The sequence below is a fragment of the Monomorium pharaonis genome, chromosome 10 (assembly GCF_013373865.1).
Source record: "Monomorium pharaonis isolate MP-MQ-018 chromosome 10, ASM1337386v2, whole genome shotgun sequence".
NCBI lineage: Eukaryota > Metazoa > Arthropoda > Insecta > Hymenoptera > Formicidae > Monomorium > Monomorium pharaonis.
Genome location: NC_050476.1, coordinates 2,236,849 through 2,259,189, shown reverse-complemented (window position 1 = coordinate 2,259,189; position 22,341 = coordinate 2,236,849). Strand labels below are relative to the sequence as shown.

General features: G+C 35.2%; 3 protein-coding genes and 1 long non-coding RNA gene across 11 annotated transcripts; 1 reads left to right on the top strand and 3 right to left on the bottom strand.

Moving 5' to 3' along the window:
* Nucleotides 1–242: 242 nt before the first annotated feature.
* Nucleotides 243–17,269, top strand: LOC105836503 (atlastin). Of its 7 annotated transcripts, XM_012680576.3 has the most exons (10): nt 269–391; nt 2,443–2,646; nt 8,837–8,914; nt 11,994–12,256; nt 12,431–13,210; nt 13,346–13,567; nt 13,678–13,892; nt 13,978–14,044; nt 14,165–14,194; nt 14,485–14,842. In XM_012680576.3, the coding sequence occupies exons 3-10, from the start codon at nt 8,851–8,853 to the stop codon at nt 14,620–14,622; spliced, it is 1,779 nt and encodes a 592-aa protein (XP_012536030.1). In that variant the 5' UTR covers nt 269–391; nt 2,443–2,646; nt 8,837–8,850; the 3' UTR covers nt 14,623–14,842. The 7 variants fall into 7 exon arrangements, with proteins under 7 accessions (XP_012536021.1, XP_012536030.1, XP_012536029.1 ...); XM_012680567.3 differs by lacking the exon at nt 2,443–2,646 and having other exon boundaries at nt 243–391; XM_012680575.3 differs by lacking the exons at nt 269–391; nt 2,443–2,646 and adding an exon at nt 481–1,025.
* LOC114255375 lies at nt 6,890–8,104 on the bottom strand. Its single transcript, XR_003626660.1, has 2 exons — nt 7,967–8,104; nt 6,890–7,469 (listed from the first exon to the last, which is right to left on the bottom strand). It is a non-coding gene; the product is annotated as an uncharacterized LOC114255375 (long non-coding RNA).
* On the bottom strand, nt 16,826–19,192 carry LOC105836506 (70 kDa peptidyl-prolyl isomerase). Its single transcript, XM_012680581.3, has 2 exons — nt 18,865–19,192; nt 16,826–18,788 (listed from the first exon to the last, which is right to left on the bottom strand). The coding sequence occupies exon 2, from the start codon at nt 18,763–18,765 to the stop codon at nt 17,875–17,877; it is 891 nt and encodes a 296-aa protein (XP_012536035.1). The 5' UTR covers nt 18,766–18,788; nt 18,865–19,192; the 3' UTR covers nt 16,826–17,874.
* Nucleotides 19,193–19,944: 752 nt separating this feature from the next.
* LOC105836501 (retinol dehydrogenase 13) lies at nt 19,945–21,769 on the bottom strand. Of its 2 annotated transcripts, none has more exons than XM_012680565.3 (6): nt 21,547–21,769; nt 21,124–21,289; nt 20,862–20,970; nt 20,470–20,784; nt 20,183–20,390; nt 19,945–20,102 (listed from the first exon to the last, which is right to left on the bottom strand). In XM_012680565.3, exons 1-6 carry the CDS (start codon nt 21,621–21,623, stop codon nt 20,000–20,002), a joined length of 978 nt encoding a protein of 325 aa, XP_012536019.1. In that variant the 5' UTR covers nt 21,624–21,769; the 3' UTR covers nt 19,945–19,999. The 2 variants fall into 2 exon arrangements, with proteins under 2 accessions (XP_012536019.1, XP_012536020.1); XM_012680566.3 differs by having other exon boundaries at nt 21,124–21,369; nt 21,547–21,768.
* Between the last annotated feature and the right edge of the window lie 572 nt (nt 21,770–22,341).

Below are 22,341 nucleotides of genomic sequence, written 5' to 3'. Positions count from 1 at the left end.
CTGTGATTGGCCAGTTCTAAAGGAAAAAACCTGAGTCGTTAACCCAGCACCGGTCAAAAACGTCATAAGTGAAATTGGCATTAATCTCTCAACCTATCCGATTTCACTTCGCCAATTTTAGTTTCACCACCAAATGAAATCGACCTATACTCAACGCTCGACGAGCAGCGATCGTCCGCGCGCGAAACGCGATACGAATCGCGCGCGACGACAAACGAACGACGAGTCGACGACACGCGCGGCGAAGTTCGCCGCAGTTCGTCGTGGTTCGTCGCGAGACTACGAGTGGCGACCGTGGCGCGCAACGGCGGACGTGACGTCACGCGGGAGCCCAATATGGCGGACGCTGGACAACGTAAACAGTACGACAACCACGGCAGCTCGTATGTGGGTGAGTATTCCGTTTGATTTCTCGCCGTTTTCGACGGGGTCGACGAGAGGCCGCGCGACGCCGCTCGCACGCGCGTTCTCGCCGGGATCGCGAGCTTCGCCGCGCGTACCTCGGACGCGAGCCAGCTGTGCGCGCGAGCGACACACGGCGCGACGTGGTGCCCCGTGTCGTGTCGTCGCGTGACACCTTGCTCGTGCCGCTTCCCTTCTCGAGTTTCGAATCCCCTCGCGCTCATGGAATTACAACTTCTGATTCGCGAGTGACCTGCAATTTTCGCAAATCACGGTGACTGAACGAGAAAGGGGACAAGATCGAGCGAACGAGTGAGAGAGTGAGGAGGAGAGAGAAGGGAAAGGAGGGTGACGTCGCGCAAATTCACCTTCCTCGAAGGAACGTGCGTGGGCCACACGCGTCTCCGTCGATCGTGTTGATCGTCGATGTATCGACGCGAAAGACGGGAAACCGCGGGAATCGTGTCGAGACGCGCGCGCGACCGCCCGCGTGGAGGTTATGCCGCGTGCTCGCGTAACCGGGATAACACGGCCGTCTCGTGGCCGTGTGTCGACGCAAGGGCCTAAAAATATCGCGCGCACGGAGCCGCGCGAAACGATCTGCGGCGGGATCCTGTCAAGAGGTAAGAGAATGACGACATGTGGAGCTCTCCACCGTGGGGAGAGCGCGTTCTCGTAGGTGCCGCCCGCTCGCGGCAAAACCGCCACGACAGACGATAGCTCCGTCGCTCGCTGCGTATATCTGCACGACCTTGCCGTTCAATTAGTCAGCAAGGTTAAGAATTGCACGAGCTACCGCGTGTCTCAAACGTCACACTCTAGCTCGACGGTCGATCGCAGTCAAAGGCCTGCCCCCCCCGAGAATGCGATGTTAACTCGGTAGATTTCCGCCGAGTCCAACGCGGATTGTTGCACAGCCCGCTGAAGTAACTCTGTGACGCAATAACGTAACGACTGTATACGGTAATCGCTTTAAACGTGCAACCTTTGTCGTACGAGCGCTAACATCTCGACGATCGATGGCGATGTAGGATGAAGTTTGATGTAAATTTAGAGCGCGATGTAAAGTCGGAGCGGAACTAGAAAAATCAAGAGAAGCACAGTATTAATAGAGTAAAAGGTCAAATTTAAATCGATTCTTTGAGTTAAACGATGTTTTGTTATCTTATAACTTCCACATGCGTCTTATGTCAATATTTACTGTTTTGACACAACGTATGATTAAAAAAACAACTTTGTTTAATTAATTCGTTTCTGTAATTTAATTACTCAGTTTAAAAGTAAAGCATTCATATTAACGTATGCAACTAATAAATAATAAACTTTTAATTTACATCAAATTTAATATATATTTGTTGAGTGAAATTGTTTTACTACATTTGTTTTAATTAAATTAACCAGTAATTAAACTCCAACATTTTCAAAAAATTCGTAAACTTAGTTTTCTGGAACAAATATATCTGTCTTACATTTTAGTATAATTTAATTTAGAAATTTCTTAAAATTTTCCTTGAGAGAAATCGAACAATAATTATCTGATTTTTAAAGTTAAAAACGTATCGAGTAGAAGTAGTAGTGACATAGAAATGATTAAAAACAACTCACAAATTGGATACAATCCGAATTTAACAGTGTACGTAGTTTCTCGTTTCTAATTACGTCTTGCATCTTACATTTACGTGTATACTTAATGACTTCTCAACCAAGTATTACATAGATATAAATGTAATACAAAAGTAGCACATCACGTTACATCCTCTTCATTCCAAAGTTTTTCTTTAAAAGAACAAAAAACTTGATTGCTTGTTACTAGAATCTATTTATACTCGGAACTTTAAAAAATGTACCGTAACTAATAAGACTGCTTCTTTCCGCATCGAGCACTTTAAAATTACGAAAGACGGTTGCCTGAAGATATTAATTTACAATTTAAGTTAATCTGCAAACACATGATTGCAGATGACATTGCAACTCTTTATCGTAAAATTAATGTTATTCGCTTATATCACCCGTTTATTCGCTGCAGACGTTATGTTTCAGGTATGTGCATTACTCTATCGCTGGAGAAAATATATTAGCGGAGTAATAGGAAACAAAAGCAGGAACGCGCGGGAGAGAGAGCGACGCAGATAATCAGGTTGCAGGACATCCCGCTGGCGTCGACTCTGATTTGATTTTCAAAATTACAAGTATCAAAGGCAAACAACAAGCGCGCGAGAGGAAACGCGAAAACGCGTTACGCTCGTACGTTATAACGAAATTGCTCTTTTTAGAATCGGCGTGTCGCTTTAATCCGTCCGCCGGCGAGCCGCGCGTATACGCGCGCGTGTGCTCATCTCTCGGCGCGAAATTAGCGAACACGTTTTTTCGCGTCGAGAATCCAACGCATCCTCTCTATCTCTACATCTCTTCCTCTCTCGCTCTCGTGGCAGGAAGTCGTAATATTATTCCGAATTAAATGAAATCCGCGCGACAATATGTTGAATGAGAGAAGCGCGTCGGCGTGCTCAAAGCGGCGTAACGTTCTAATAACACGCACGCACACGCGCGGGCACGTATTCCGGGATTGGAAATGAGAGTCGCATATTGGCGAATACGCCTATTCAGCTCGACGTGGCGCGTGTTTTATTGAATAGCATTCGATAGCTTTGCTTGCGCCGAGCGTGCACCGCGCTTGTACGCACGTCCGATGGAAACGAGAGCCGGCGGTCTCCCCCGGTTTCCCGATAGTTTACGACGGTCCATCGCCAGACGGGAACACAACGCCTCAACAATAAATTTCTGAGCCGCCCGCGATAAATTAGGCGGAAGTCCGGCGGACTGTGTTACACCGGACTCGCGCGGCGGCGGAGGGCAATTCCCTCCCGAGACAATTCACCGAGTTAATTGAAGTTGATTCCTGCGGTACCTGGCCGTCCACCTGCGGGACGCGTCACCTTTCTCTTCCGGTAACCGCTATAGGCGTTTCTTTCCCGACAGATCCAAGCGGAACGTTAGTTAGATGACGGCGATTAGGCTTGGATGAGGGAAAAGTTTCCGCTGCGTGCTGTGTACCTTGATTCTGCTATCCATCTAACTTTCAGACACGTGATCGTGTACGATCGTTACGACTTTTTTCCCCCCCTCTCGATGACTTATGCTTGTGTTTCTTCTTTAGAGTTTCTCTTTACATCCGCTTAGAACTGGCACTCCTCGTGCCTAGTAACATGTGTCTTTACACCACGTTTCCAAGCTGCTGATTGTATCTCTCTCTCTCTCTCTCTCTCTCTCTCTCTCTCTCTCTCTCTCTCTCTCTCTCTCTCTTTTTTTTTTTTATTTTTTTTAAAGTAATCGCAATGTCCTAATTAAGAAAATTTGATTGTACGCGTTTGAGGAAAATAAAAATTCAATAAATTCTAAAAATGATGCGACTGTAGGACACATCGTGTCAATTTGCATCTTTATTCAGGCCGCAATAACTCGAACAATCGTGATATAAAGTAAAGTTACACAAGGATGTCAATTGGCTGATGAGAGAGGTCCGACGATCGAGCCAACGCAAATGCTCGTGTTCTCGGCGCGTCAATACGCGCGCACATACATACTTAACATGTAAACTGCATATCTCTCTCTCTCCACGAGTCGGATTCATCGAGCGCTCCCACGCTTTGTGCACTTCGCTAATTAGACTTGCATTATTCAGTCAGATGAATCGGAAGCCAATCGGTCGTGCGCCATTAATTGCGATCCAGCGATACACATATGCGAAAGTACGGGTTCTCGTCCAAAGAGCAAGCGGGAAGGCACCCTCGCGACCGGTCGTCGAAGACGTTTAAGGATTTAACGGGATTGGCTCTCACGTGCTCTCACGTAGTCCATAAAGAATCTTTATGTCCTCTCTTGCGCGATGACGTTTTGCATTCAAAGTTTTGAATGATGGCGACCCATTGAGATCGTAAAAGAGCGAACTTTGTATAATGCGTTTGCAGGCATAACCGACGCCGCAATCTCGGTACCATGTAACGCGATCGTGACATTATTTTTGAGACACAACCGTATATTTCTGCCGTTTTCCGTTGCTCGTAATTCACGCAACGATGCAATTGAGTTAGTTGGGGCTCGCAGTAAAAAGGAGCATAAGTGCAATTGCATATGACACGATATATTTTTTTATCGCGCGACAGAGAGAAACGTACGTGTACACGCTAACTTATCCCGTAACTTGATAAAGTGTGGCTTTTAGAAGAAGGAAGTTCGATAGTATTGATTTCTGTACTAGCCACATCGTGCGTATACGATGCGAATCATTCAGCTAGAAATTGCAACCAAATCTATCGTAAAGTGTATCACAATAGACCAATGTATCTTTTCACAATTTAAACCTGAGATGCGTTCGATTGATACTAATCATGACTTTGTTTTTTTTTTTCTTTAAAGTTTTAAAAATAATTTGCTTTTTATATAAAAATTGCATCAAAAAAATAATTTTTTTTATACAAAATAAAATATTTAGTTGTACCGTTAAAAAGTGCCTCAACTAAACAGTTTTTACTGAAGGCACTAGATTTTTTCCCTTCAGTGATAGAGTAACGTTTCGCGTCGAACGGTATCGCATCTTATTTCATTCAGCGTAACGTACCAGTGAAAATTTAAGAATCTATTGGTTGAAACTCGCAAAATCGCGGGGGTAAACCTTTCGGGCCGTTGCAGAGCTCATAACCCAAGTGCATACGGTATTGCATAAACTTCAGAGGTCTCGGTTATGCTCGACATATACGCGAGATGGAAATATAAATAAACCCCATACCGGATAGCATCGTGTGCGAAATTAACGATAACCGGAATGTCTGAAGGAGCCAACAATAATCCTAACTCACTCACATTTGTTTACATGAGGGCGATTTCTTATTTCTCTCTCTTTTTCTCGTTTACCGATTTCGCATTCGCATTCAGGTTTTCCTTCTCGCAATAAACCCTCATTTGTCGTAAAACATTTGCCTTCGCGCGTAAACACTCTAGTGGGGGCTATACCTTCGTAAAATAAATATCTTATAAAAGCACGTCGTAATTTCATGTGTAACGCCCATCGCGATCGTTAACTTTACACTTTATCACCCGTGCAAATCGGGTACCGATCTAAAATTCTTCATTGATAAAAATCCGCATGGAGTAACTATTGACTTTGATTGTATTTGCATGACGGTGTCACCTCATACCATCGACAATTTTTGCACAAAGCAGAAGAGCAACTACTCTTGAAACAAGAAAATTTTATTAACGTATAGAATTTAAATTAAACGTTTTGGTATTAATATATTTAAAAAACTATTAGTGCCATACATTTGTAGAAGTAAAAATTTAAAAATGAGCAATGTATTTAAAGTTACCGTCGTAATATATTATAATACATGTAACATATTATAATGTATGTAAAATATTTTTGTACGATATATAATATTTAAATAGGACAGTTCTAAGATATAGATTGCACACCGGTTTCCGTTCGTTGATAATTTCTACTTATAACATTTGAGACGTTACTTAAAAGTTTTTGCAAGGATGCCAGTGCCAATATTTGCGACATATGGCGCGATCTTCTTCCCAGTTGGCGTTCGCGTATACGAGTGTACGAAATTATTCGTGTCATCCGTTTCTAAATTAAACCTAAGCTCGTTATTTCTCTTACAGTCCACGCAAGGATACCTAGCCGCGTACGTCATACACGATCACGAATTCATGCAAAAAGCAGCACGTTAAACGATATCCAAAGGTCAAGAAAGTCCAAGGTGCATGCATGATATTCAGAAAGTAATGTTAATCTACGTGTGTAACGCGCGTTTATATTTTTTTATATTGCATCACTAATTACAGATTTCCTGATTTTAAAACTGATTATTCTGATTATTCACCAGAGAGTTCTTTAGTCGTGATTCTAAGAAATTTTTTTTAACTATTTTTAAATCCGAATAAAGAATTTGTCGATAAAAATGTTAACAATGAAAAAACTGTAATATTATTTTTTTAATTGTTTAAATAATTTATGAAAAAAATTATTCTCTTTATTCTTGCATAATTTGCTTCTACATTTTATTATAATTTCCGTTGAAATTAGAAAGATGTGTCGTGTGAGTCGTTTTGCATACAGACTATGGAATCTTGCCAAAGCACATTTTCATTTAGACGAACAACAGATTGATTGGGACATTAAAAACTGTTTAATCGTAAAAATTTTGATGTATTGATTATTACTTATTTTTTTATATCTACAATGACCTCGTTTTGATATTAATAAAACACAAGCGTAGCAATATTTCTCTGAAGGAGAAATACTATTGTAGAATCATAATGACGACAACAATTGGTTCTTTGTGATTGGTATCAATGGATAATTTTATCGCCGCTGGCAGTATTCAATTAAGTTACGTTGCACATATGGAAGGTTTCGTGTTTGGTCGTTTTATAGTCGTTTTATAGTAGTGAATGCATAATTTTCATTAAATATTCCTTGTTCTCTCTTATACAGAAAATTTATTATTATCTTTATTTTCACTAAGCGGATAAAGTATCCGATCTTTTACAACAATATTATTTAACAAAATGTTAAAAATATATTTTCTTTATATTGCATTTCCTTCGAGATATAATAATAGAATTTATATGTTTTTTTCGTTGATTTAGTTCGTATAATCATATAATCGCACATAAAATAACACATTATATTCTTTCACGTTACTCATTCTTTTAGTATCATAAGTATGATTAACAATATCAAACACTTTAGAAATATGAAACGTTATCTTTTGGACGAATGTAACATCTAATCGGGGCCATTTTTCTCTTCTTCATCACTAATCGCACTCGTTCTCTCCGGGCAATCGTCATTAAATTGTCTCGTAATGTGTCGAACGAAGCTGAATTCGACGTCGCGTACAGCAATAGCTTAACGCAAAGACACGTTGATGGCATTGTTATTGTATCATCCTGTATTTTTCATGTCTGCCTTTATCCCCACTTTTGATATAAAAACAGCGAATGTGCATTTCCATCAGCGTCGCCGAATCGTAATAATATACTTCTATTCTGAAAGACTTTTAAAAAGTTTATATATATATTTAATAAGATTCGTACATCTAATTGGGATAAGAAAAGATTAGTAAACTGTAGTAAAATAAAGATATGAGGAATGAAAGTAATGATCCAAAGTACATTGTATTCTACAATTAGAGATGCAGTTTTCTAAAATAATTAAAGAAGTGTTAGATTTCTTAACAATAATAGATCATAATTCTACACTGAAAAGTCTTACTTTTATCTTACTTTAATCTTTAACTGGAAATCTGATAGATTCAATCATTATAACTCTTTAAAAGCGAATTAAAAGTCTTACAGAAATTATCGGATTATTGTAAAGTCTATTAAATATTCTAATTATAAAATCTCAAGTCCTATTGTATAATAATCAGAAATTTCGCTTGGTTTCACTAAAACACACTTAATCATACGTCTTATTAATATAATCAAATAATTTTTTTCGGTGTAAGCTAGGAGAAAACTTTTCTCTTTGTCACTGACAAAATAAATTTACCCGCTCAAAGTATAAATTAAGTATAAATGCTGTACAAAGCATCTTTCGAACGTGTAGTCTGAAGATTCTCCAAGTGACGCTTGGAGCTTGTAGTCTGTCTCGTTGAAAACACATGCGTTAACTCGAAAAAATCCTGTCGGCGCCCATGTGCATGCCCCACTACCGTTTTCTGCGATTGTGTCAGTTGATTTCTGTCGGTGTGGCATCGCCACTCGTGGGATGCTGCCAACTCGCGAGGTTCACCGTCACGCACGGCCTCAAGAGCACCGACCACTAGCGACCGGGATATTTCTAGTCTGGCTCTCCTCGCGGACTTAGTACCCGACTATCGTGTATGCACAGTGCATCTACGCGTCGTGCCTGAGTGTTTCCTTTCCCGATATATTTAATTCGCGTTTAATTCACGTTACGATCCTGTCGTGAGCATCGTGTGTCGTGTCGATTCGGTGACGAATGTGAGAGTCAAGTGGTATGGCCGAGAGAAAAGTAATGCCGAGACGGAAGCGGCTCAACGACCCTTCTGGGTCAAGGCCGTCGGAAAGGTCGGATGTACCGAAGGAACCGGCGAGACCGCCGAGAACGAGGACACAGCAGACCGCGTATGTGACGACGACGACGACTCACAATTCCAATTTCGGAAATGACATACAACGTAGCGTGTATGTGGAAGCGCAGCAGAACCCGAGTTAGTTTGTCAGATAACTTTTTTGGAAATGCAAGATATGTCTTGTCGATTGACTGGATTATCTGTGACAAGCTGTTGGAATCAATGTTTCTTAATCCACTTAAATCAACTTAATAACCCTATTTAACTAACTTTAATTACTCTTAATAGTTCTGAATTTACGTTAATTAGAAATCTGCTTTCAGCCGAGAAGGCCCCGATGACGACCCTCGACGAGAACGTGAACCGTGTACCACAACAGGATAAGACAGCCAACAATATGGGTGAGTTGCTTTTCTTGATCGGTTAAACATTTTGTTAGACCGTTCTTTTTAAATCATTCGTCCATGTTCGCTCATTTCTCCTTTTCTCATTCGTAAATCGCATCGCTGAAAGTCTCAAAAATACAATTTTATGTGAATTTCGAAACGACGACTCACTTCCTCCACGTAAGTGGAGGTTCCTTCCACCAGTTCCTTCGGTACATGAGAGTCCCTTTTCTCTTCTATAAAATACTTCTTTATGTGTACAAAAGAAAACCAACAAAAGCGACCTTGGTAGTTTCGCCGGATCAAATTTTTGCGACGAGTTTGCGCGACTAGTAGGCGACTTTTTAGGCATCGTCCGAATTCTTCCTGCGATTCTTATGAGAGGTTTATTCTAAGTTTACAATTCTTCCAGATTGTTCGCGGCGAAAGCCGTTCTGTTCTTTCGAATGCACGTAAATCCTGGTAATATCTCGTATGTACTTCAAGCGATTCGAAGAAAAGGATGCAATGTGAAAGTTTATTATTAAATCACGGGAAGTCTGAAATTTTCTTGAAAACTGCTTCTTACGGCATATGAACGATCGATATGACACGAATTTCCTGTAAAATTTAGCCGTTTCTTCATATCATTGTCCTATAATTAAGATTCATTATTGACTGCTTTATTGAACTCATCTTAATAATATGTTATTTTTACTTTTTTCTAGAAGAAGTTTAATGTGTTTACATTAAATTATTAGATGTTTATCAGTTTATTATATACTTGCAAATTAATATAACATTCAAGGATACATTGCGCAAAGATCTGTGCGTTTTCCCATTTTTCATCATTCGTCTAGACGAGAAATTCGTGGCCTTGTATTACGACTATAATTAACAACACTGTAATAATTCGTACGATTGTAAGATAAGGAGTCGTGGTGTTCGGACGGCGGTATATGCACTACGTAAATGACGATGAAGATCTGAAGTGGAAGTAAAGACGTAGAAAGAACGGGAACTAAAATTGCAAGAGTATAATTAATTGTTCGCTCATAATGCGTAATCATTGAATGCTATCGATGAAAGAACCAATGTTCCATCGTGTAAAACTATACCAATCTCGACATCAATTTACTCATATATAATTACAAACATTTTGTATATTTGATCTTACTGAGATATATTTAGAATTGTGTGAAAATACAAGTGCCACGTACGATTCACATATTTCTTACTATGAAATCCTCGATAACATATAAATATTCGGAAGAATGTTTCTGAAATAATTTTTTTTCAACAAAAATAAATTTGGTAGGCAATTCCGATATATAAATGCACAATCAGGAATTATGTAAACATAATTCGAAACGATAAATATTATTTACAGGCAAAAATTAAAAAAAATTTTTTAACAATATAAAAAGAGTAAGCACAGATGCTTAATGTATATAATTATTTTTAACATTATTTTAACCTTTATATAATTTGTTTGATATCTTTCCAGCACTTTTGATTAAAGAAATTTATGCCAGATCGTCAATAAAAACGTAATAGTCATAGGATTATAAAACAACTATGAACTGACCGTGATATGTTGCCTCCAGTATGACGAAGCATAGCATGCTGCAATGTCACTAAATACGTCGACTATCGCATATACACGATATATGATGCAAGATATTGCCAACTTTAGTTGGAATTGTAAATGTCTTAGATTACTTAAAGTGTATCTCTACGTTAATTATTTTTCATTTATCTTTTCAAACTTGTTACTCATTACTGTTTATAAAAATTTTAATCGCAATAAAAATTTTATCGTGTTTCAAAATAATCAGAAAATTATGATAAAAGAAGATAAATAGTGCGTATCTATTAATTTTTTTATTATTAAACTATTAACTATCGTTGATTATCAAGCTTCAGTTTCTTGTGATATTTTCTTTATTATCGCTAACAAAAATTATGTAAAGATGTGATGAAATCAGCTTCTTTACGCGAACAAAACGCGCTTTAATATTGAAAGATTATCATAGTAAGAACCGTGAAATGTTCTTTTGCTTCTTAATGATGAACATATATTTTTCTTTATTTTAACATAAAAAATCATGTGTTAAGAATAATGATAATAATTGAAGAATAAATATTATTTGCAATACGTAAATATCAATTTTAAACAATTTTTATCCTAAATATAAATATATTCTTATTTGCGTAAAAAAAAAACTAGGAAATTGTGATAAATTCTTTTTGAATTAATTTTCTAGTATGCCCTTTTGCCATATGACTATTACCATACTCTTATACGAATAACGGTCTAGCAGTTAGCTTATTCTATTATGTGGTAGTAATTTGAAAACGAACGTTTCTTGTTTCGCTTCATCTATTTTACTTGAAAGTTCGGTATTCCGTTATATCATAACGGTATCCCTCGTTTTACATTTTTTTAAGTAGAGAAACTCAACTTTTTTGTGATTACCAGAAAACTATACTATAAAAATAAATGTCATTTAAATTTAAAAAAATAATTCGTTAATATATTTGTTAAGATTAAAAAATCTTTATTATAATATATCACGAAAGTTGCATATTTCGTTGTAAGATATAATCAAGATAGCATCGACTACATCGATGAAATATTTAACAATAATCTTCCGGCAATTTATGTTTGATCTTTAAATCAGTGAGCCTGTCATTCGCATTGATGATTTAAATCTCCATTTGGTCTTACAGTAATCCAAGATACCTGTCACAAGTCAATGCGTTAAATGTTGACCGGCGGCGGTTTTATTTTTGAATTACTTATTTTCACGTCATGTGTAATACACGAGCGGAAGGTCAAAACATATGATTGTGTATAATTTCCTCGTCTATATAATTTATTCTTTCTCTTGTACCTCACGCTTTTTGGGTAACAGAGACGTTTATTAAATTTTATAACTTAAAAAGTAAAATTTCTAGAGAAGTTTTATTTAGAGATTATTTTTGAAGATAAAATAATACAAAAAATTTCTTAATTCTTTTAATGACTCAATCTTTTGTATTTGCATTATTATTATTGATTATTACCTGTTGTCTGTAATTATGGCTTTTTTAGTCGAGTTTTCTTTTACAGATCATATAGGAAAATTTGATCGAATAGAAAGGCTCTCACCGATGGATGCACAGATGCAAGACGCGGATGGTGGGCGGCCTGTCCAAGTGGTACTTGCCCATCCAGAAGATCATACCTTTGAATTAGATGAAGCTGCATTGTCAGAAATTCTTCTACAAGACGACGTGAAAGATAGAAGTGTGGTTGTGGTATCTGTTGCAGGTGCCTTCAGGAAAGGCAAAAGTTTCCTTCTTGACTTTTTTCTGCGTTACATGGATAACAAGGTAGATAACTCAATAACTGACATTTGTTATTTAAATCATTGATGTTTAAATTAAAATAAAGCATACACATGTAATCAGATACTTACGAGATTTGTATTATTTCATGCTTGCTCGTCGTCGATCAACACAACCTTAATTATTGGATGGTAATTTCCTCATCGCGTTAATCAACAGTACACACTACACAGTAATACCGATTCTTGGTTGGGCGCTGAAGATGAACCACTAAGTGGTTTTTCATGGAGGGGTGGTTCCGAAAGGGATACCACAGGAATATTGATGTGGTCGAAGGTTTACCCCGCTACCTTGGCGAACGGTGAAAAGGTCGCTGTAATTCTTATGGACACTCAAGGCGCTTTCGACAGTCAGTCAACTGTGCGAGACTGCGCGACGGTGTTCGCGTTAAGTACAATGGTGTCTTCTGTGCAAATATATAATCTGTCACAAAACATTCAAGAGGATGATCTACAACATCTACAGTTGTTCACCGAATACGGTAGACTGGCGTTGGAAAGCACCGACAGCACGCCCTTTCAAAGACTGCAGTTTTTAGTCAGAGACTGGGTTTATCCGTACGAGGCTGATTACGGCGCTACCGGCGGAAAGAAATTGCTCGACAAAAGACTGGAAATTTCTGATAGGCAACATCCGGAATTGCAAAGCTTGCGAAAACACATTAAGTCCTGCTTTTCGGACATATCGTGTTTTCTCATGCCGCATCCCGGTCTTGAGATTGCAACAAATCCGAAATTCGACGGTAGATTATCTGAGATACAAGCCGAGTTCAAGAAACAGTTGAAAGTGCTCATACCGATGATACTAGCGCCGGAAAATCTGGTAACTAAGAAAATCAACGGCCAAGTCGTAAAAGCAAAAGATTTATTGGAATATTTCAAGAGTTACATCAATCTTTATAAGGGAGATGAACTTCCTGAACCGAAAAGCATGCTTGTGGTACGTATAATTTAGCGATTTTTTAATAATTCGATTTTTGTAATTTTTTATTTAATATCATCAAATCTATTTTTGTTTTATTCAACTGGAACATGCAATCGTTTCAACCGCAGTAATCGCGTTTTACATTTACAGGCCACGGCGGAAGCTAACAACTTGACCGCTGTAGCAGAAGCTAAAGATTTGTACCTTCAGATGATGGAAAACGTGTGCGGTGGAGCAAAACCATTTTTAGCGACTGCTCACTTAGAATCCGAACATCAACACTGCGTGGACTCAGCTCTTCGTCTATTCCAGAATAAACGAAAGATGGGTGGCGAGGAATTCAGTCAAATATATATGGAAAAATTGGTTAAGGTGACTATGTTTAACTTTGCTGCAGTTTTTTAAATTAATTATTTATAATTTTTTTATCTTTTTTTTAATATCTATTTCATTGTTAATTATTTCCCTTTTACAATATATAGGACATGGAAGACTCTTTCTCACAATTTAAAGCACACAATGAGAGCAAAAATATTTTTAAAGCAGCGCGAACGCCAGCAGTGTTTTTCGCAATTGCCGTTACCATGTACATTTTATCTGGAATATTTGGTCTTGTTGGTCTGTACACATTAGCAAATATATGTAATCTTATTATGGGTACTGGCTTGCTCACGCTTGTCTTATGGGCATATATAAGGTACGTTAAAATATTGCATTTGTTAAAATTTTCTATTTTACAATCAGAATTTCTGAGTGCCATCTTTTGTTCGGGTATTGTTTAGGTATAGTGGAGAATTTAGAGAAATTGGAACGCAGATAGATGACTTAGCCAGTAAAATATGGGAAAATGTAAGTACTATTGTCTTATTAAAAATTATTGAAAATTCCTTATTTTTTTTTATGTACCTGCTTTTGATTCTTATTGTATAGATATAACACCTTTCTGATAAACAATTATGTTGTTCACAGTGTACTAATGAAAAACGATATTTGAGAAAGGTAGAGTTTTTTTTATCACTTATTAATTTTATAAATGTGTAATGTACTTTTTCTAACGTATTTGATCACTATTTAATATAAAATACATTTTAAAAAAAATATTAAAATTAATATCGTAAAATATTATGGAATGTTTAAATCTGCACTAAAATCACATTCATGAAAATTTATATCTGTTTTTATATATCACAAGCAACACTTGTCAATCTGTGTATACTTTGCATATTATCAACATAATGTGTATATATGGTGTTCACATAATAATATGTGACGTTTTTTTATTGCAACAGGTCTGGCTATGCGCTCATCTTTGTTATAAATTTACGTATACATTAAGATACTTAATTCTGTCCATTATTGTGATTATATTTGCAATACCTATATGTCATTTTACCTATCGAGATCTTCATAGACATGGCTATATCTGATCACACGCTTTTCTTTTCTAATTTTAATCTTTAATTATCTTTAATTCTGAATATATTGCTTTTCTCTTCGACTCTTTATGTTTCTTACACATCTGTTTCGCATTTTTTCTTACTGAACAAAACTGTTTCATAATAGAAGTAACCATTAACATTACTCTCTTTTATTGTCTTTTTTTATTCCTGTCATAAGCTGAGTGCTAACAGGAGCAAATATCGAAAAGGTATGGCATTCGACTCATATATAATCAAATATTTAATAACTATATTACACTGATAACACTTTCCCTTTCAAAAAACATTCATCCATTACTTAATTAAAAAACTATTTCTTTCGTATAACTATTGATACTTTTTCTATATTCAGCGTTAAGTTCCGTAAAGTGAATGCTGCATCTAGTGTAGCTAGAAAATAATAAAAAATCTTTAAATTTAGAAGTAACGTATAATTATCCGTCGTCGCCTATATAATTGTCATAAAAGTGTAATATTAATTTAAAAAAATTTTTTGTTTAGTTCATGAAGCCACTCTACCAACAATTCGTGGAGAAGTCCGTGTCTGTAGCAGTGGCGCAGGCTGCTGAACTTGCGGCAACGAATTCAACAACAAACGCCACTGTGACTGCCAATGGCAAGCCTAAATTATTGTAACGTTCATTCTCATATCCATATCCTAATTGTTCAAACGAATCGAAATATTGCATCCTTATATGTTAATATTAAGTGGCGTAATCAAATTTTACAATATCATTATCTCTTGACATACCACCATGAATAGTTTTCTCTCTGTTTAAAACTGGATTAAACATTATGGCTTGGAAGCATTAATTTGAAAATGACTGTGAATGTATATACGATGTATTCTAATTATAAAAACAGCGTTAGATTGATGGAAATCATGATTACTAGTATTGCCTAGTATATCCTTGATATGTGAATGTTGTAAAAATAAAATCTTGTACTGGTGAAAAATATTATTGTAGCTTAACCTAAAAGTTTTATCACGGGGATGTTAATATATATTTAAAGTTATTGAAAAATAGAAAAGTGCATTTTTGAAAATATCAGGACACATTAGGGGAAAATAAGTCCTAATAGTTCTCATTGTTTTTTTTTTTTCCATTATATCAAGCTTTCTGTTGTATCCATTATATTTAAAGTGCATTTTGAATTTTTGTTTTAATAAGGATTTTGTTTTGCATGGATTATGTCTTAAGATTATGTTCTTGTTATTTTATGTGTTATTTATATGCTTGGGCTAACAAAGTTCAGATTTCATTCGTGCCAGAAACGCGCTACATGAGTTGTACTACTGTTTAATAAAAGAAGGAATGTATATATTGCACGATGTTATTCACATTCTAAGTAGTTTAAAAGAAAAAGTGATAAAAATGTTAAGAACTTATTTAATTGACTCCGATATAGATATTCACACGCCATATTGTTGTAGTGACTTAATTAAATGTAATGACTTTATTAAATGCAATATCTCGAAGTTGTCCGATTATATTGATCTATTTAAGAATAATATAAGTCTTATTGCCACAACACACTGTTAATAATAATCAAATTTGTGTCGTAGATATGCTGGACTACATTTTCTATATTGCTCATTGAATAAAACTGATCAGTGAATACTTTAAATTTATGAAGTTTGTAATATTACGTTTATTTAAATCTGCATATGTAGAAAAATTAGGTTTTTGATCTCCATGAATTTTGTTCAATGAGCAATCTTGATAATACAATTTGACGTGTATTAAAAACTCTACCAAGTCTTGCCAAATAATTCCTAATGTACTTTATATTTGATCTATAACGTACTCGAGAGAGTAATATATTTTATTTATACTCGCATATAGTCTTTTAACACGAAATTTATTAATACATTATAACATGGACTTATTGAAGGAGATAATTATTACAATTTATTAAATAAAAAAGGACATGCCTCATATTTTCCTAACATAGTAAAAATTAGAAGTCTATACTTGGTGGTGGTTTTAATAACACTAGAATTTATTTATATATGTATTTGATATTTTGAATTATTTACATGGTGAAGACGTACGTAAGAAACAAGTTCACATTTATAAACCAAAATATATCAGCTTTTTAACATAATAGATTCAAAATTTGGGTACATTATTTTTTGTAATGATATTTTTTTATATCTTTATTGACAGATATAAATATTAGAGGCAGCTTTTTTAAAAAATATTCTTTATTAATATATTTGTTTTATTAATTGAGTTACAATACAATAGTTGAGTCAGTAAAGAATTTTGTATTATTAATATAGCCGTATAATCGTCATCTTATTGTACAATATTTTATACAAAATGGGGTATACATGTATGTAGGATAACAGCAGAATGATTATGGAGGTGCCATTAAAATTTAATTTTTGGTTACCAAGATTCTGTGTGCTAAATTTTATTTACTAATTTTATAGAATTCCTCAAGTTTTCTTTTAAATTTCATAGGCTTATATATGAATAAGTTTAGCACAAGACTACATATTAACCCAAGTTTGTGATCAAATTCAACAATTGTACTTTATATTTAGACTATTTGTTCTTTATCACAATATTGTACTTCAAACTTGAGATAATATGTAACATCAATTATTATTAAATATTTTTTTCTCATATTAGAACAGTTATATTGTTATGCAACTTTATAAAATAATTAGGAAACTGACAAACATATAACGATTAAACTAACAAATTGTCCAAGTCATTTACAGATAATAATATTTGTATGAAAAAACTTGTAATATCTTACATAATTTACAGTTGTGATATAATTAAAAATATACAGACATGACACTATTGAATAATTTGTAGACGTGGCTATTAAGAAAGTTACCTCTATTAAAGTTTTGTATAATAAAAAAAACTTGTGTAGGATGCATTATGTATATTTACTGCACATATAATTCTTTCAGTTATCCATTTTATACTAATAAAAATTGTAATAAAAAAATTATGAGAAATAAATAATATATATATTGTACATCTGTAACCTCACATAGTACAACTTTTTAATTAAAACTATTGATTTAAGAGGTACAACACTAATGTGGTAATTTACACATGATAGTGATAATAGCTTTAAGATAATAAGTTACAACAGATAGAAATAAAAACATTTTATACTTTTTTATTTATAAAATATACTTTGTTTTTTTATGTAACATGGATATTAAATTATAGAAAAGCATATGTATAGTTAAGAAATACTTAAAAATTATTAGTAAGTCTTAAACATTCTTCTCATCATATTTTTACTTCTCTGAATTGATTTTTGCAATCTAGTGTTATAAACATCGAGTTGTTCTTTGGCTGAGTGATTACTGGATTCTAAAGCGAGTACCACCTTCAAATCTACAATAGCCCTTTCATTGTCCCCCATGCTACCATATGCTACTCCTCTTCTGTACAAGGCCTTAACGTTATTACTATCCTTATTCAACACCTTGGTGCACAATGTAATGACGTATTGATAGTTCTTACGTTTCAGTTGACATATCGCCATGTTGTTGTACAATGTAAGCCTCAAGTCATTAATATTACACTCGAGTTGTTTGTCTAGTTTCAAGTCTGCAATCGGCTCTAGCGTTATTAGAAGCTTACAAGCTTTGCTGAACTTGTGAAACGCGTCCACGAATCGAGAGTCCTTAAACAATTCGGTGCCTATCTCTTTATATCTCAAAGCCACCTCATATTTTTCCTTTGTGTGCCATTGCCAAACTGGTTTGTGACGATTACAGTGATTCAATGTGATTTCGAACTTGACTGTTACAGAATTATTACTAACTACAGGTTTGTCCAATTGCTTTGGAGACACGACAATGGTAATAAGACTCTTCTCGTTAACATTCATCATGCAAAGTACTCTCTCAATTTTTTCATCTATCTCTGAACCAGCTTCCCCTATCACCAGCATCTTTTTGCGCTCGCCATCAAGGATAACGGTGTGATATTTTTCTATTAAATCCGCTTCAGATGTCCCAAACACGTTTATATTTTCCACGATAACGGTGCACGTGGAGCCTTCCGTTAGTTTCTTGATAAATATTCCAGGCTTTAACACGTTCTTTTTTAAGCTCTTGTCCGCCGATTCCCACGACTGAGGCATCATGATGCTTCATAGGCAATCGATTTCTACAAAACGATGCTATTTATCAGTGATTAAAGATATTAACATTAAATTAAGTTTAATGTGTAAAAACTGTTGAACCTTCTTGTCTTAATCAGTTCAGTTTTGTTAATTTGATTCCAGTCTTCGGATGAGATAACAGAGAACGGTACGACTATTAGGCACTACAGTCTTGTGTGATACAAGAACAATAATTAGAAAACAAAAAGTCTCTTGCAATGTTGCAATTCAACGAATAAGATGGTTGCGTGAACAATCTTTTAGAAAGTATAACACGTGAGCGAGAGAGAAAAAAAAAGACGAGACCCGCAAGGGGTGGAATTTGACCAAACCTCACGGACAAACTCTCTTGTTTTCAGTCTTCGTTCAATTTAAGTCGATCGCCTAGAGAGGTTATGGAAGCATAGGAGAGTAGGAGACATCTACAGTAGAAGTACGAACTCGCTATGAAATGCAATCGGCTCAACCGATTTTGCAGTAACGACGAAGGAAAATCTGAAAACGGGTCGATTATTTTAGGTTTTTCCATCCACCAGCGTTTCAATTTTTTAAATATTTTCCATACTATGTCCACAATTTTTAGATTCTGCATACTTGTAAAATATGAAATTTATAGAGAAAAAATATATTTGTCTTATTCTAACCAGAGAGGAACCTCTCTGTTCTAACTTATTGCAGCAGTGCAGAAATAAAAAACCGGTCATCGCCTCTGCTGTACAGGAACGCCGAAATATTGTACTCGAAACAAGGAATAAGTATATTTACTGCAGGAAGTGTGACTTAACGTCGCGATTTGCACGATTAACATAATTTATTATAAAAATGCGTTGGAGCCTTATGCGAACTTTCATTGAACACGCTTGGGAAACATTTTAATAAACTTCCATTGTCATAAATATTCTTTAAACCTACACGAAAATTATTTCGTAGATGCTACAAAATGCATTTTTATATTTATATCTTGCAACACTATGTTTTAGGATTCCAACAATTTTACTAAAACATACATCGATAGAACGTTTTACACGAATTCTTAAAACGCGTGAGGAATGATTATGCAGAAGCTTTATACTTTATTTTACACCATTGATGTAAATTAGACATGAATATTTTTATAGGAAAAGAAGGGAATTTCAAAAACACAATTATCAAAGACTCATATTTCAAAAACATCTTGGAACTGTATATTGCTTATATACTTCTATTATACATTTATTTAAGTAACATTTAATTTTGTCCATTTTTCACTGACTTTCCACAGCCACTTTGCCATTTCATCGTTTTTGGCTTCTTCTGTCACATCCTTGATTTCGCAATTACTGTAACAAATATATAACAATTACACTGATATTATATGCGCTACGTTTGCTGTTTGTAAAATTTCCGACACGGTGCTTACTTGAAATAACATCCTGAAACATTTGCAAGACTAGGATCTAATGTCGCATATAAAACAGTTTGAGCTCCTTGCAAAGGTGATCTAACGAACGGCCAGGCAAACGGCTTCAGGAATATTCGTGTAAAGAAATTATTGTATACGGACATGTGCCGTGTTATGTTTGTATCGACTATACCGGGATGAACAGCGTTCACGGTAACATCGGTTCCTGAAAAATGAGCGACGAGAACGTACACTATAACAATTGCTGCAAAACAAAAATAAATTATGTGCTCATGTTAAATTACCTTTCAATCTATTTGCCAATTCCCGAGTGAAAAGAATATTAGCCAATTTACTTTGGCCATATGCTCTACCAGCATCATAATCATTTTCCCAATTTAAGTCCTTCATGTTTATTTGACCGCTACGGTGAGCGGCGCTTGTCAGATTCACAATTCTGGCTGGCATGGATGCTTTCAGGATGTCCAGCAGTAAGTTTGTGAGCAAGAAGTGTCCCATGTGATTGACCCCAAGCTGCATCTCGATGCCTTCTTGAGTATAACTCTTTGGGCATCTCATTACGCCAGCATTATTAATAAGTATATGAAGCTTATTAAATTCTGTAAACAATGCAAATAGGATAGATATTAAGTAAAAATAAAAAAATTTCTAGTTATGTATACTTATGAGTATTTACCTTTCTTAAATTGCTTAACAAATGTCCTAATACTATCTTGCGACGCTAAGTCACACTTCCTGCAGTAAACATACTTATTCTTTGTTTCGAGTACAATATTTCGGCGTTCCTATACAAGAATTCTACATTGTATAATAAAATAATAACAATACAAGAGAAGGAAATCACTCGACTTAAACGTAATGTCTTACAATGTAACGCAGTCTGTTCGATTTTATATTTTATTTGTAAATGGAGCGGATACTAACGATGATATAAATACCGTTTCACATTTTTCCATGTCCCTGCATGCCATAATAACTTTTGCATTACGTCTGGCTAACTCTTGGGTTGTCTCCTTTCCAATGCCGGAATTGGCTCCTGTTACAATGACTATTTTATCAGTTAGATCCTCTTTTCCTTTGTACTTTGCACCTCCCATGTAATCCCTATAATTCCGTCATAATCACTTTTATATTGTCAAAAAGCAATGAAAAAAAAATTACTTGTCCACTTGTTAATATCATATCTATAAATGAAAAGATGAATGTGTATATATATATAAACAGTTTATATATTTTTTTTTACGATATATTAAATAACCATTCATTAAATTTTAATTTTTAAAATAGTGAAAAGTATAAAGAAAATAATTGATGGATTTCAAATTATGCAAAATCTTGAGAGGACTTTCGAGCAACACTACTTTGTCAGATACGCCACGCCGACAGTAGTCGCCGCTACAGAAGCGTAAATAAGCGGTTTCGGAAGTTTCCAGGGCATTTTCACCGAATTTCAATTCGTTGACAAGACTAAAGAAACAAAATTCAGATTCGTTAAAAAAGCATAACCAAACAGCAACCAGCAGAAACTCCGGCCTCCGGCAAGCACGTCGTCCATGCTTAGGGCATGGACACGTTCACATGTTCAGTCCGTTCGGTCCGACTAATCAGCTAATCGTTTCTACAGAAATAACCAAGGAATAGTTAGCCACCAGCTGATTGATCGTCATGTTTTGCGCGCAAAAGTCGAAAAATTGCAAGGATAAAAATAATATCATCAGGCTTTTTGACAGTATCTTGTTGCAAAAAGTAATCCAAAAGCCTAGACAAAAGTTAAACTATATAAATTTGCAAACAAACTTGATGGGAATGCGAAAATAATTATTAGATATAATTTAATTAAGTGTTGCATTTTTTATGCTGTATCGAGGCTTACTTAATAATAATACTATATTGAGTCAACAATTAATATAAAAAAACTTTATATTAATATAATATAAAGTTATAAATAGTAATTCATATAAAGTTATAAAACAATTTAAGTTTATAAGTTTATATTATGAAAGGATCTCTGATCTCAAATATAATTATAAAATGCATAAAAACAATAATTTTCAAATGCGCCAAATACTTTATCGATTTTAAATTTTCTTGATTTTATTTTTGTATATTAAATCAAAATTGCCGAATGTAAGATTATTTAATTTCATTTTTATTTT

Coding starts and splice junctions, on each gene's coding strand:
- LOC105836506 (XM_012680581.3), bottom strand. CDS start 18,765: ATGATGCCTCAGTCGTGGGAATCGGCGGACAAGAGCTTAAAAAAGAAC.
- LOC105836501 (XM_012680565.3), bottom strand. CDS start 21,623: ATGCCCTGGAAACTTCCGAAACCGCTTATTTACGCTTCTGTAGCGGCG. Junction 20,785..20,861: donor TGTTAAGCAATTTAAGAAAG/GTAAATACTCAT, acceptor CATTGTTTACAG/AATTTAATAAGCTTCATATA. Junction 20,103..20,182: donor GTTTCAGGATGTTATTTCAA/GTAAGCACCGTG, acceptor TATTTGTTACAG/TAATTGCGAAATCAAGGATG.
- LOC105836503 (XM_012680571.3), top strand. CDS start 8,438: ATGGCCGAGAGAAAAGTAATGCCGAGACGGAAGCGGCTCAACGACCCT. Junction 12,257..12,430: donor TGCGTTACATGGATAACAAG/GTAGATAACTCA, acceptor GTTAATCAACAG/TACACACTACACAGTAATAC. Junction 13,568..13,677: donor ATATGGAAAAATTGGTTAAG/GTGACTATGTTT, acceptor TACAATATATAG/GACATGGAAGACTCTTTCTC.